The sequence below is a fragment of the Canis lupus genome, chromosome 21 (genome assembly GCF_048164855.1).
Source record: "Canis lupus baileyi chromosome 21, mCanLup2.hap1, whole genome shotgun sequence".
Taxonomy (NCBI): domain Eukaryota; kingdom Metazoa; phylum Chordata; class Mammalia; order Carnivora; family Canidae; genus Canis; species Canis lupus.
This window is the reverse complement of record NC_132858.1, coordinates 6,121,308-6,137,203: the sequence shown is the minus strand read 5'-3', so window position 1 is coordinate 6,137,203 and position 15,896 is coordinate 6,121,308. Positions and strand designations below refer to the sequence as shown.

At 41.4% G+C, this 15,896-nt stretch overlaps 1 protein-coding gene across 12 annotated transcripts in view; it reads left to right on the top strand.

Annotated features, from left to right (window-relative positions):
- CHKA (choline kinase alpha) overlaps positions 1 to 15,896 on the top strand; it is a 71,112-nt gene that overhangs the window by 21,447 nt on the left and 33,769 nt on the right. For all 12 annotated transcript variants that reach the window (XR_012013697.1, XM_072790174.1, XM_072790175.1 and 9 more), the window contains one exon: positions 7,584 to 7,695. Coding sequence is in view for 11 of the 12 variants with exons in the window: in XM_072790174.1 (XP_072646275.1) it covers positions 7,584 to 7,695 (112 nt within the window). In the remaining variant the exon portion in view is untranslated. Of the gene's footprint in view, positions 1 to 7,583; positions 7,696 to 15,896 lie in introns of those variants that run through there.

Sequence of the window (15,896 nt, the reverse complement as noted above, 5' to 3'; positions counted from 1 at the left end):
ACCTGGATGAAGCATCTCAGTCTTGGTTTTGGCTCAGGTCATGATCTCAGAGTCAGGAGATCAAGCCCCATGTCAGTCTCCTTGCTCAGCAGGGAGTCTGCTTGAGATTTTCTATACCTCTGCCCCTCCACCCCCACATACTCTCTCTCAAATACGTAAATCTTAGCCAAAAAATAAATAATATGAAACAGATGTTCTAATGTGCTGACAGGCAAGGAGTAAGTGGTGTGGCTTGTTTGTAGACACTTTGACAATGGGCATCAAGAATTTTAAAACATTAGTGCCCTTTGACCTAGAAAAACCCAACTGTAACTAAGGGTCTCATCAGATTGTGCATAAAATTTGATGTACAGGTGTCTATACTATAGAGTTATGGATAGAAGTAAAAAGTTATGGAAAAGCCCACGGTCTCCAGCTAAACCATGCTTAGTCTCTAAGATGAAATTGTATGCATGAGAGGCACCTGGGTGGCTCAGGCAGTTAAGCACCTGCATTCTGCTCAGATCATGATCCCAAGATCCTGGGATCAAGTCCCACATCAAGCTCCCTGCTTAGTGGGGAGCCTACTTCTCCCTCTCCCTTTGCTGCTCCCCTGCTTTTATGCTCTCTTGTTGTCTTTCTCTTTCTCTCTCTCTCATAAATAAATAAAACCTTAAAAACTTTTTATATATGATTAAAAAACGTGTTTTTAATGCTTAATTGATGGAAAATGCTCCTATAAATGGAAAAGGAATGTTACAGAGTAATAAGTTCAGGATGATCCCAATTTTATTTATTTATTTTTTAGGATTTTTTTAAAAAGATTTTATTTATTCATGAGAGACAGAGGCAGAGACATAGGCAGAGGGAGAAGCAAGCTTCCTCTGGGAAGCCTGTGCAGGACTTGATCCCAGGACCCCAACCTGAGCCCAAAGCACACGCTCAGCCACTGAGCCACCCAGGTGCCCTGATCCCAATTTCAATAAGAAGTAGGAAAAGAGCTTAGGAAAATGGCAACTAAAAATCCCAGAATGTTAGGGGCACCTGGCTGGCTCAGTCAGTACAGCATGTAGCTCTTGATCTCAGGGTTGTGAATTTAAGCCCCACCTTGGGCTTGGAGCCTACTTAAAAAACAAAACAAAACAAAAACAAAAACACCCAAAATGTTGAAAACTGGTTATGTTTGAATGGTAGAATTTAGGTAACTTGTTATAGTTTTTATTTTGAGGGTCCATATTAACATGGTTTTTTGGAACATGAATTCTAAACTCTGAAAGGCAAACAATTTACTACACATTATAAGCAGCCTACTTTAGTTGTTCCAGTAAAATTGATAAAGCTTAGCTGAGTCCTTAAAAGCACACCCATGTCACCTGAGTTCTTTATTGCTCGTGGTGAATATAAACAGGAATACGATGAAAGCAGCGCAGTGCTCCTCAGGGCTGCTGTGTGGCTTTGTTTTCACAAAGTACTTTATTTGGCACGGAAACCCAATAGCCATAGTTCTTCAGCTTGAAATTTGTTCTTTGTGCTGTTATTGCATGTTTTTTTTTTTTCTATATCCAGAGAAATTGAAATTATTATCTTATTTATTTATTTGTTTTTAAAGATTTTATTTATTTATTTGAGAAAGCAAGCACAAGCAGGGGAAGGGGCAGAGAGAGAATGAGAAGCATGCTCCCCACTGAGCAGAATGCTCAATGCGGGGCTCAATCCCGGGACCCTGGGATCCTGACCTGAGCCAAAGGCAGATGCTTAACAGACTGAGCCACCTAGGCACTCCTGAAAGGATTATTTTAATATCTGATTAATGGTTTGTCTGCAAGAAGCTTTTTTTTTGCTCACTAGTCCACTGGCTCTGTGTTGGAAGCCTGCGGGCGGGATGGGCGCCGTGCCCTCGGCTTGGGGAGCGCACCCGCCAGCAGTGCCTTCTGCGCTTTCAGTTTTCTGCCTCCCATGGGCTGCTGACATGTGTTGAATGTGAAATACATGCATTTGTTTCATTTCATTTGCTGTTTTGCTTACTTGAGTATATTGTGTCTCCTAAGTTCAACTATGACTTGTATGTTTATTATAAAGCTGTTCTGCCACTTGTTTGAAATCCTTGTAAGTTCCAGAGGTTTTACTTAGGAGGACAAATTATATGGTAAATTGGGCCATCATAGTTTTGCTACCATATCTGTGGCATATCTTCCCAAGATATCTTATTATTCCCAGTCATGTTTGGCTCATTGGTAATTGGCATTTTTTTAGGTGGTTTCTCACAGTTGGGTCATCTGGGATAATGACCTTGTTTCACTTATCTTGCTTGTCAACTAAAAAATAACCGACGGTTTACTTCCTCCTGTTATAGCCTATTGAGCAACAGGGGCTATGGATAATTCAAGAGATGAAGGGTTTCCAGGTTGTGAGCTGGTTTCTGGCCGAGCTGGCCCGCCTGCCTTCTCTAGGAGCACGGGATTAAACTTTGAATGAAGTTACACAATTTAGAACAGTAGCTCATCTGTTTGCTCCCACTGTTGACCGAACTCTCAAGAGTGTGTGACAGGAAGGAAAACGAGGGCTTTTAACTGATGGGATGCCTATCCTGTCGCCTGGTACCCAAGAGCCAGTGGCAGGGCACTTCTGATAAGTCGTGCACTAGAGGCGTTGCCCTGAGTTGAGAAGAAAGGTCAAGGCTGCTCGCATCTTCCTCCCTCCACACTGTCCCTGTGCTTCCCCTGTGCTTTGAAGCTCACTTGGGAGAAAACGAGAGCCTTGGGTTCCCTGATGTTTCTGCTCTTCCTTCACTGGGGTAGACAACTGATTTACCTTTTGGAAAAAGAGGTCTTTGTTCTTGCAAAGATTCTCAGGTACTCATGATTGCTTTTAAGTATTTTTTTTTTTAAGATTTTATTTATTTGAGAGAGAGAACAAGCAGGGAGATGGGGCAGCGGGAGAGGGAGAAGTAGACTCCCCACTTAGCAGGGAGCCTGACATGGGGCTCGTTCCCAGGATGTTCTGAGCCAAAGGCAGATAGATGCCCAACTGACTGAACCACTCAGTTACTCCTGAAAAAATTCTTAAAATATGAGTTTTATTTACATCTGGGGAACATAGTTTCTGCAGAAGCACATTCAAGTTTTTAATTGGTTAAGAAAAAATCATTACAGTAGGAAAAAATAATTTTTCTTTTTAAAAAGTACTTTATTGAGATATGGTTCACATATTTTATACAATTCACCTATTTAAAGTGTGTGTATCTGGTGGCTTTTAGTATAGTCACAGGTATGGGCAACCGTCATCTCACAAAATTTAGAACATTTTTCTCATCTTGGAAGGAGACCCTGGCCCCCAGCCCTAGGCACTCACTGATGTCTCTGTCTGTAGATTGCCTTGATCTGGACATTTCACATGAATGGAATAGTAGAATATGTGACTGGTTTCTTTCACTGAGCATAATGTAGCATGTGTCAGTACTTCATTCCTTTTTTTAAAACATTGTGGTAAAATGTACACAGGATGGAATTTACTATTTTTACCATTTTTAAGTGTATACAGTGGATTAAGGATGTTCACACTGTTGTGCAACCATCACTACGATCCATCTCAGGAACACTTTCATTTTCCTGGTCTGAAACTGTCCCAGTTAAACACCAGTTCCTCTTGCCCCCCAGTAAGCACTGTCCTTTGACATTCATTAGCTCAATCAGAATCAACTTTTTGTCATTTTGTATGTGTTTCCTGGACTGTGGTATACAGCCCTGCTGACATCTTGATTTTAGCCACATAAGACCTATTTCCTGGCGTCTGAACTCCAAAACTGTAAGATAAATTTTTATTGTTTTAAGCCATGGAATGTGTGGTCATATGTTACAGCAGCCACAGGAAATAAAGACCTCTGTTTTATGTACATTTGTATAGACTAGTCCTGATGTAACGCTCTTGTGATCATGCTGCTCCCATAGCACCTACCATGTGCTTAGCATGGCATGGTGCTATCCTGCACTGTCTCGTGTCCTTGTCTTATAAATGAGAGGCAGTATCAGCATCCACCCTGCAGGATTGTGGAGAGGGTGAACTGAGCTAACCTGTTGAACACTACAGCCCCAGACTAAAGAGGGAAGCATGGGGGGCACAGTCAATTAAGCATCTGACTCTTGAATTTGGCTTAAGTCATGATTTCAGGGTCCTGAGATTGAGCCCACATCGGGCTCCACATTGGGCATGGAGCCTGCTTGGAATTCTCTCTCTCTCTCTCTCTCTCTCTCTCTCTCTCCCCCCCCCCCTCAAAAAAAAAATCCCTCTGCCCCCCCCCGCTAAAAAAAATAAAATGACAAAAGAACAAAAGGAAAGTGCAACTCTTTTACAGAGGGGTGAATTTGAGGCTCAGAGAGGTTCAGCGATATGCCCAAGATCACACAGCTAGTAAGTGGCAATACTGGGGTTTGGATTGCTGGCTCTCAAGCCAGTGGTCTTTCTCGTAGCATAATGCCTTCCCCCAGGACCTTCTCTTAGGGGGCTTACAGTCTAATTAATTAGGGAGCCAAGCCTAACCCACTAGACCTAGTAAGACAAAATAATAGGAGTGAGTTTAGAGAAGACTCAGTGGGACAATGGTGCTGCTGATTGTTGTCATCTTCAGAAAAGCTTTACTGAGCACCTACCATTTGGGGTCACTAAGTCTTGAGAATTGTAGTGAGACATTACCCCTGCCTTCAAGGAACTAGCAGGGAAGAAGGTGAAAGCTTCTTGAAAAGGTTAGACTTGGTCTTAAACTATAGGTAGTTTTAGGTAGCAGAGCACGGTAAAGAGAAGTTTGCAGATTGGGAGAACAGGAGTAAGTGGATTGTGATAAGCTGTATCAGTTAGAACTAGGTCTAGCTGCTTGTAACAGAAACTCTAGAGTAATAGTGGCTTGAATAACACAAATTTATTTCTGTCTTGTGTTAAGAGGTCTAGAAGACAGGCTGGGCAGGTATGGCAGCTCCATGGACTCATTGGAGAAACAGGCTCCTTTCAGCTAACTGTTCTGCCTTCCTAGGCTGGGCTCATGATCTAAGAAGCTACTAAAGCTCTGGCCATATGTGCCAGTCAAGACCCTGGCAAGAAGGGGGAAACAACACTAGACATTTTCAACATAGAGAATTTAATATAGGGAATTGGGTGAACAGGTATTAGAGAACCAAAAAAGCAAAAATGGGACCCACTGGCATACAGAATTCCAGGAAGCAGCCCCTTCTCTGGGCTGGGGGGTCAGAGGGAAGAGGTTGTGGTTATCAAACCCTGGAGCTGGGGCCCCCACCCCCTGTGGAGAGAGCACTACTGGCTGTTGCTGGCATCTGAGAACCTGAGGAGCATCCCCCTGGAGCTGGGACCCAGACCTCTGAGCTGGTATCTCTGCAAAGGTGCCATGAGGCTGGTTCTGAGGTTGGTGAAAGAAGTGGGGATTGCTCTGTTGCTACTACAGCACTCAGACAAGAACAACAAGCAAGCATATCTCCTTCCTCCCGCCTTCCAGCCTCCTTCCAATGCCCCCACTGGCAGAACCTAACCGGGAGCAACTGGCAAAGGAGATTTGTAACTAGTGGAGCCCCCAGCTCCGCATTACAACAGAGAACTGAAGTATAGATTTGGAGCTCAGAGACAAGAGCTTAGCAATTGACAAACGATCATCTCCTTGTTTCAGACAGCAAGATAGAGAACTGGAAGAAAGGGACAAAGCCCATGAGAATGTCTTAAGTTGACTTCCAGAAGTCACAGAAACACTTCCTTTATATATATATATATATATATATATATATATATATAGTCAGCCCTTGGGCACATGGGCACACCTAGCCATGAAGGCAGCTAGCCGTGTTGCTGCTTGAGTAAAATATGGAAAGGAAGGAGAGGGTCTGCCACAGAAGCAAACTTTTCAAAATTGTTAGCTAATGTTAATATACCAACATTAACAAGCCTTCATGTAAAAATTCTCCCTGTTCTCTTTTCTCCCCACACAATCTTTTGGTCTGTATTCTGTAGCTCTTGGCAGTGCTTGCCAGTGTTACTCCTAATGCCTGTGTAATTCTGCACCTGATGGTATAAATTAGGTGTGTATTTTACTCTCACTTTGGAGAACATAGCTTGACTGGACAGACTTTATGGATAAAGCAGGGGGAAAGCTGGTGCCTCCTGTGACTGGGGGGTGTCCTTCTAGAAAGCTGTAGTTCGATCTCCTGGTGGCTTTCTCTCCCAGAGTTGTTCATCTACTGCCATATGATGCTGAAGCCTTTGACAGGCAGGGGTGGACTCAGTTGGCTCAAGTGTGTCACCTCAGACACACTGTGATTTTGAATTCTGTGATTTTGAATTCTGACAGTTTTATGCCTGGTTTGTCTTCATTAGAGAGGCTGTTTCTTGAGGGCAAGGGCCAGAACATAGTTTAGTTTTTTATTATCCTAGCTTCCAGCATAGTGCTTTGCTTAGGGAATAGTTCCTTAAGATTTATTGGCTGGATAATATTAGGATTTAGGCCTCTGAAATCTGCTGCAGATGAAATGCTTCTTGTCTGGAACTCCAGATTGTACAGATGTTTATTCCTTCATTTAGCTCTGATTCCTCCATTAACTATCTTTCCTGTATACCTAATCATGTCCAACCTGGGCAGGTGATTCGTCCCAAAGTTTTTTTTTATTTTTTTTTTATTTTTTTTATTTTTGATTTGTCCCAAACTTAATGTTGCAAAGGCTATTAGTCAAAATTGGTTGAGACATTTTCCATAACATGGAACTATATATACTTCAAGTGGAAGGTTCTGGGGGGAGGTGGATTAAGTATTGCTTCAAGATTTTTACCTGGTGGGACGCCTGGGTGGCTCAGCAGTTGGGCGTCTGCCTTCGGTCCAGGGCGTGATCCTAGAGACCCAGGATCGAGTCCCACATTGGGCTCCCTGCATGGAGCCTGCTTCTCCCTCTGCCTGTGTCTCTGCCTGCCTCTCTGTGTCTCTCATAAATAAATAAATAAAATCTTTAAAAAAAAAAAGATTTTAACCTGGTCATTATGAGAATATAGTGGAAATTTTAGAACTAGAAGAACATGGTCCTGAAGGAATGCTTCTGGGATGCCCCCCACTCCAGTGTGCGCTGGGTTCTCTTCCATCCTGCTCCTTCTCTGGAGGCACATGCCATGCTCAGGTGCACACATGCAATTTAAACAGAGCTCACCTCCAACATTAAGAAGAACAGATAGGGAATTTGCTTGTTTTTTAAAAAATATTTTATTTATTCATGAGAGACACAGAAAGAGAAGCAGAGACATAGGCAGAGGGAGAAGCAGGCTCCATGCAGGGAGCCTGATGTGGGACCCGATCCTGGGTCTCCAGGATCACAACCTGGGCTGAAGGCAGGCGCTAAACCGCTGAGCCACCCAGACTGCTCTGGAATTTGCTTGTTTTTAATGTGACTCTGGAATTGATCTAAACACTGTGGAGCTTATTGTGTATGTTGCACGTATCCTGAGAGTCTGTCAAAACTTCTACAGGAACAGTTCCCACAGGATCCTGACTTCTCATCCATAGTTGTCTAAGAAGAGCAGTTTAGCTCACTTTCAAAACACTGACACTTACTCTCATCTTCCAACAGAGGTGGCCTCAGTAACATGCTGTTCCAGTGCTCCTTACCTGACACTGTGGCCACCGTTGGTGACGAGCCTCGGAAAGTGCTCCTACGGCTCTATGGGGCGATTTTAAAGATGGTGAGTTTGTGGGCTGTGTGGGGATGGGAGGGCCCTGTGAACAGTTATCATCCTCTCTCCTGAATCACCTGGGAAGAGATTTTAAATACTTTAGTGGTGTTATTAAAGTTATTTTTATATATTGTTTTTATTTTAATTGGGCTGCACAACCGAGTTTTTTGCTTATATCCTGTTATGTTCTGAATTCCTGTTTTTCTTATAATTTATTAATAAGCTAGTACAAATATTTTCAGCTTTACATCCAAAGTACGATGTTGCTTAAATCTTCAGTAGTGGTTATGATGCTTGGATTTTCCACACATTGAAATTTTTAGCTCCGACCTAGGTTGTAAAATTCTAATGTGGAAAGGGTATTAACATGATCATAAAGGTTTTACAGGGCAAATATTGCAAAGGAGAGCCCAGTGGACAAAGTATGATCTCAGTGGAGCTGAATTTATCAACTCCCTCACTTCGAGATTTCTTTAAAACTTTGAATTTGTTAGACTCGTGATCTTTCTCAATTTTTATATTATTTAATTGAATCTAATTTTCAATTAAAGTGCTTTATTTATTGAATTGTCTTAACCAGTTATAGGAGAACCCAAATATCTGGATTTTTTTTTCTATTTATACCATGAATTTACCATTTTACTGACCACACATACAAATGTTTGATATATTTCTATGATAGAATTTTAATATCCATTTAAATCTTTGGAAGGGCCCTTTTTGATCTTCATGAAATGGAGAATAGTTTTCTGACTTAATGTTTTAAGAGACTAGTCTCAGCTCAATCGGAAAAGCAGATTATTATGCCCATGTCTATGATAATTCGATGATAATGTTCAGATATATCATAGTTACAGCTGGTACACTGAGCCTTTTTGCTGGATAGTTTTCTTTGTCCTTGTCAGGGCGTGCAGTGCTCAGGATCTGAGTGTTGAAAGCCAGCTTGTATGTCTGAAGTCATGTGCCCCTTGCCAAGAAAACCTGAAACCACTCTGATGAGGGACACACAGCTGACCCTGACCCCTTATTGTTGGTACACAGCGGCAGGGTTCTTGTGTTAACTATGCAGTTGAGTTTTTTATTTACTCAAATTTCATTTTCAAAGCACAATTTTTGAAAAACCCAGTTAATGTCCTTTTGGTGCTTTCAATGAAATCAGTCTTTAGCCATTTTTTCTTTGAAGACTTTTACATCCTCTAACAATTAGTCCCATTTGTGTGCTTTCATATGGGCAGCACTTTTAAAATACTTTAATAGCCAGCTGCTGGATTTGCATATTATAAAGACTATTGTTTAAATCTGATTTATTGAAAAAATCTGATTTATGTGGCTTTTGTTTGCTATTTATAACTTTAAATAGGGGCGTTATTTTTTTTTAAGATTTTATTTATTTATTCATGAGAGACATAGAGAGAGAGGCAGAGACACAGGCAGAGGGAGAAGCAGGCTCCATGCAGGGAGCCTGACATGGGACTCGATCCCGGGTCTCCAGGATCCCACCCTGGGCTGAAGGCGGCACTAAACCGCTGAACCACCGGGGCTGCCCAATAGTGGCGTTTTGAACATGCACTATGCGCCCCTCCAGCTGCCAGGCTAAGCTGGGCACCAGGCTCTGCTCTGTGTAGAGCAGCAGTTTGATGATGGAGGTGAAAGGAATGTTCTGGATCTGCTGTTTGGGACACTGGGCACCAGCCATAGGTGGCTATCAAACATTTGAAATATGGCGAGGGCAGCTGAAGATTGAAATTTTAAATTTTAATTAACTTTAATTAAATTGAAATGGTCACATGCACTGTGCCTGCTGCATTGGACAGCACAGCTCTAGAGTGTGCTGTGTTACTGGATGGGTAGCTCAGTGAAGCCGTCAACAGTATAGCCTGGGCCTGAGCAGTTAACTCTTCCCCTGTTAAAGATTCATTATCAGTAGTTAGTATTTTGTTCTTGAAATTTTAGTGGTGTAGAATTACTGCCTTATAAGTACTCAAATGCAATATAAATGTCTGAAAGTAGAATTTATTTTAGCGTTTCTATGTCCCTATTTTTAGGTAGCTCAAAAATGAACAATAATTAAAGCCACTTAAAGTGGAATTAATTCTTGCCAAATTAACAGACTGGAGTATGTTTTCCATATAGTTGTGATTTATGGGGGGGAACACTCTATAGCTAGCTTCTTATTATATTTTTGTTAGGCAGATGTCAGTTGCCATTCCTGTAGCTGCCTCCACCATGCAGGGTGGAACCTGTGCCGGGAGATGAGCAGCTTGCTAACTGGACAGTCATTGGGGGTCTACAGGCTCACCGTTGACTTACCAGAGAGCAGTTTCGTTTTTTGCTAGAAAAAAAGCTGTTCCTTTGCTTAGGGAAGGGTATCTGTTGTCAGTATAAATACTTGGTAGATCAAGTCCTTAGTTCAAGGACGATTTTTTTGTGCAGTTCTAACAGAAAAATTATGAAACCTACAGCCTCCAGGGTAAATGGAAAGGTTTTTGGCAGAAAAGTTCTTTAGGGTTTGGCAAGGGCCCTGGTTGCCAGTTGGAATTTTAGACATTAATGGCCATTGCAAACTGTTGGTCATTTAGATATCTTGACCACACGAGGAGGGAAGCAGACGGGGGCGGGAGGGGGGCTCTGAGAAATGGCTGCGGGAGAGAGAAGGTGGCAGAGGCCGACACTGTGAGCCCGAGAGGCACAAGCCAGGTGGCAACCACCAGCAGGTGCCAGAAAAGCTGAGCAGTCACAGAGCTATGCCAGGGATCTCACTGCAGACTCCAGTGCCTTTTCAAATATTTCCAACTCAGATTTAAAGCATCTATCATTTTTGTTGCTAGGGTATAAGTTCACTCCTATTGCTGACCAGCTCTTTGAAATGAGTCTGGCCTACAGTGGAGGGACAGACAGTTGGTGTCTGCCATGAGGCTTCTGTTCCCATCAAAACAAAAAAGTTGCCAGAATTGGTAGTGACTTTTTAGGATTTGCATTTATTAAGAGATGTGGCTCAGCAAATCTAGAGTCCGCTTGAATAATAAGCCCTGTTATTTTCATAAATGAATGGATTAAAGACAGAAACATAACTCAGGTGTTATGCTTTCCCTGTCTGTACCCTCTCTGTGGGGAAAGCACACACATGCATGTATATGCACCATACAGAAAGGCTGGGATCCCAAAAATCCGTATAGCTGCAGTTGTAGCATGCTTGAAGGTGGGTTAAAGTAAGTTCCTTTCTTAAAAAATTTCAACTGACAGCTACAGGTAATGATAGACTTGTGTATTTTCTCAGACGGTCTTCCATTTTGCTAAATGACGTGCTAGACCAGTTGAATTGAGTATGTCCCTTCCTTCCCTTTCTCCATGTTTGACACTTTGGAGTTTTTTGGTGTTTTTTTTTTTTTTTTTTTTTTTTAGATTTGATCCTTTGATTTTTTCCTTAGATTTGATCTAAGGATCAAATATTAAGTAGAAATAGTTCTTTGATATACATTTTATAGTCCTTTACAAGTGACTTGGTTTAAGATGATCAGATGTTGCTCAGCTTTTTCATTTCTCTTCACTTTGGTGTTGTGAGATGTCTGAGACCATGGCAGGGAGCCACTGATCTTCAGTGCTGTTCACTGTGGGCTAAGTGGCAGGAAGCCGACAGTCTGTCCCCAAACTTCATTCTCTCCTAACCCTTTTCTTTAACATATACACTGTAAACATTAAAACATCAGTCTGATCCTAAAGCACTACCTGCCAGTACAATTCGGGGTCTGTTTCACATGGCCTAGCTTTAATTTTAATAAGGAGGGTTAATTTCTGTAGTTGCTCACACAATGGACACAATTCCACTGTAGAATCACCCCTAAGCACAGGAGGATCGTTTAATAGAAGTTGGGAAATATATTAGTTCAGCCTTTGCCATGTGGAAAGAGATGTGATTGCTAGAAGAGAGCTTGAAACAATAACGCAAGCTGTCAATGTAACTTGGTTTTTTTCCTTTCTGATACTGGGAAGGAACATGAGCTCCGCAACGTCCAGTAGCAGCCTTTTCAAAGCAGCAAGTTTGGCTGATTACAAATAACCCGTTTGCTTATTTATCATGAATTGTGGAAGACACAAATGTCAGTACGTATTGTTCATTCAATGTAACCTGTGCCACTTGGCGGAAGTCTCAGAGGATTGCTTCGTCCCTTCCTCGTCAGAACAGTGACTCTGTGTTGAGCCAGTTCCTTCTGTGCATGAATGGAGAGATATGGCCTCACCATTTTGAATGGTCTCACGGGCATGAATGTCTATAATCCACATCAAAGATCTCTCTAGTGTTGTCTGGGAAAAATGTTTTTGTGTGTTCTTTGAGCATAGAAGGCTAATATTAGTGCTTGTTTGAGTACTAACCATAATAAAATTAAAGGCATCAAGGCACAATGCAGATATGAATTAGTGACTCAAAGAGTGCAGTCTGGGACATGGTCTGTTTTAAATCCAGAAAGCAAAATGTCATCTTCTCTGTTTTCACTTAATCCTGATTTAAATAGAAATTAAACCACCGTAAAATATGGGAAACAAACAATATGGGAACAGCCCATAGATATAGTTCATAATAAACTACCAGCAACTAAGGAATTGACTGCTTCCAAACATTGTCCCTGGAATGAGGGTCACACCTGCAGAGTCTATCTGACTCCTGCTCCGTCACAAACAGCCCTGCTCTGTCCCAAGTCACTGGGAGAGCACGTGTCCCTGGCCACTGAATACTGTGAACTTGGTGTATTATTTCTCATTGTCTTAGAATCATCATGAGTTGAAGTTGTTTTGTTTATTCTGCTTTGACAAAATCCCCTCGGACTTTGAGTGTGGTGTAATTTTATCTGTTCCTGAAGGTAATCAAACTTCCCTCCCAGAAGTAACACATTGTTCTAGTATTGTATGTTCCCATTTGGTCTGACCTAGTATTTCTTCAGTTTAATATTCGAGAGAGAGTTGCCAAATCACTATCTACAGCCCTTCCATACCTGCTTTGATGCCTTCTTTTGAGAACTAAATAAATTGCAGACCCCTGTGTCTAATTTTGACATATGCCACGTGTCTTTGTCTTGCTGGTCTTAAATGTTGGGGATTTATAGCATGAAGCCAATACAGATTTCTGGTCCCTGGAACGATGGTGTGACTGCAGCCCAGCCGTCCGGGGAAGGAATGTGTTTGTGTCGGGTGGCGTGAAGGGCACTTGGGGGTAATGTACCACTTTAGCTGTCTGTGCATGTGTTCTCTGCCGCAGGCTGTCCATGCGATCGTGCCTGGGGCAGTCTGGTTTCCAGGTGACAGACACGATTCACGGTATAGTATGAGTCCTCTGAAGTGGGAGCATTCTCTACAGCTTTAATTTCTTTCTTTTAGTTCTCAGTTTCAAGAAATGCTTTTTAAAAAGAAAATTGTAATGCTTTTGTTAAGTAGCACCAGCTACAGTTTGTGCTGTGTTCACAAGGGCACAGCGATTAAGATTTCAGAATGTTACGTAGCAAATATATTTTTAGTTTTGGGGTTTTCTTTGTTGTTTTTTTTGTTTGTTTGTTTTTTTTGGCCCAAGGCAAATCTAATCCCTTTCTTCTGTTTCCTCAGTAGAAAATGATTTGGTAATTTTAGAAATTTAAGGGCCTCAATTTGAAAATTCATTTGATGTATTTAGCTTCCTCTTCCTTCGTACTACTTTTAGCTTTAAGGAAACACCATGTTGTATGGATATTTTGGTCAGACTTAGAACAAACTCTCTTCTTTGTCCTTATCAGTTGGTATCCTCCTCCTACCTTGTACCTTTATGAGGATGAGCAGTGCTGGTCCATTGTGGAGGCACACACAGGCTAGAGAAGCCAAGCCACTCTTCCTGGAAACATGTTGCTTTCAGATTAGCCTTCAGGGTGCTTATGTCTAATGTACTTGTTGAAGCCTTGGGGGTCTTGGGGCAGCAGGTTACCCTGGATCAGATATAAATTTTGAGAAGGCCCTATAAGGAGCCTGCCTTTCCTGGGTCTCTGCTCTCCTGTCTGTCTTCTGGTTTATACCTTCCTAGAGCCTTTAGAAGTTCTAGTCTCCTATTGATGTTCATCAAGTCATCCCATTTTGCAAAGTTCAGAGGACCAAATTGTTTTAGAATGTTCCTCGAGGTAGGTAATTGAAAATGCTCTAGAGAACACCATAAGATGTTAAAAATTGTCTAAGTTCTTGTAAGTCATATCTGCTCATTAGAGAATCATATGTAAGCTATATATTTATTTTAAGATTTTTATTTTAAAGTAATCTATTTATTTTAAAGTAATCTTTTTATTTTAAAGTATGCCCAGTGTGGAGCTTGAGCTCACGTCCTCGAGATTGCTTCACCAACTGACCCATCTGGGTGCCCCCCTATACTTTAAATCATTACATTGTGATCTCACATTTTTAAAATATTTTATTTATTTATTTAACAGCACACAAGCAGGGGAACAGCAGAAGCAGAGGGAGAGGAGCCTGATGTAGGGCTTGATCCCAGAACCCTGGGATCATGACCTGAGCTGAAGACTAGTGGTTAACCAACTGAGCCACCTAGCACTCCTGTGATCTCACATTTTAATGTGTTCTGTAAAATAATTTTTCAGAAAATGCTGTAAGAGACCATAAAAACAATAAATATAGAATGTTTTCCTACAAATCAGGGAGAAGGGAAGTTAGGCTCCATGGTGACATTGAGAAGAAAATATACTATAGGAAATTATAGAAGGAGCCACATGACTACTGTGCATTCTCTGGAGCCAGAGTTCTCACACTGTTCCTGCCCCAGCTCACCTGAGGGATGGTACAAGCCTTACCGGGAACAGGAAGGGAGAGGTGGCAGATGCTACCCTCATGTTGACTCCTGTGGTCATTTATTAGGGTGGATCTTAGGAATTTTCAGAGCCACAGGCTGCACAATAAAGAACTCATGCCACTCCAGGATCAGGTGAGCATCACAGTGACTGAATGTTCAGAATAGCTCAACTCCTTGTGTTTTAGGGGTAAATACTGACAGTCTGAGAGTTGCTCAGGACTCAACTCAAGAGGATAATCCCAGATTTTCCTAGACCAGGTTGTTGGATATCCTAGAAGTTGAATCTAGCTAACATTTGGATTGTTGTTTCTTAATCTCTCATTTATGGGCCACAACCAACTTCCTCCTTTGTACAGAACCTTTAAAAGAGCCAGGTGAGGGGCTCCTGACTGGCCCAGTCAGTAGAGTTCGCAACCCTTGATCTCAGAGTCTGAGTTCAAGCCCCACGTTGTGCATGGAGTCTACTTAAAATAGATAGATAGATAGATAGATAGATGATAGATAGATAGATAGAGCGAGCCAGCTGAGTACTCTGTGTAGCTTTTTGTGCTTCTGTTTTTGCTGGAGAAGGAAAGGCTAGTGGGAAGAGATGTCTTCCATGTTTCTAACACATACTCTTTTTTAAATCTTTTTATTTCTGTGGTCACCCTTACATTTAACATGGTGACCTATTAACAGTATCTGTAATTGATGGTGATTTGATTTCTTTAGCAGCATTTCTAATGTATTATTACTGTTGATGACATGTTATTATTTGTAGCTGATTAAACACCCCACCTGTCCCACCAGTCCCACCAGCAGCTAGCTCATGCAGTGGTGGGCTTCTAAAGACACTTTGAAGACCTGTTTTTCAGTATTACAAATGACATTTAAACAGCTGGATGCCATTTCATGCCACTTTCTTTATGCCACTTTTATTTACATGCACAGCCATGCATACACAGACTTCAGGAAAAATGAGGTATACTTTGTTTCATCACATAAATGTGTCTTTATTAAAGTGGTTCAGTTGTAAAACTAGCTCCCTCCTCATTGTAGGGATCTGTTATTAAGAACTGAGCAGATAAGAGTTTATTCTGCCCAATAGCTTAGATTTAAAGAAATAAACCTGTTAAATTGTGGAATATTGGGTAACTTTAAATAGAACATTTTTGAATCCTAAAATTATATATATAAGACAAAATTCAATCAAGGGATATTTCCTCATCCTAGCCCCTGTTAACTGTCTTACTATTTATTGATTTTCAGTTTTTTTTTCAAAGCATGAAATAAAACATTTTAATAGCTAATAAACTAGAATAAGAAGGTTGCTTTTTCTTCAGAGTCTTTAAAGTACAAGACTTTACATGCAATTTTGTCAGAAGTAACATTTGAAACCTTGTATCAAATACATTTA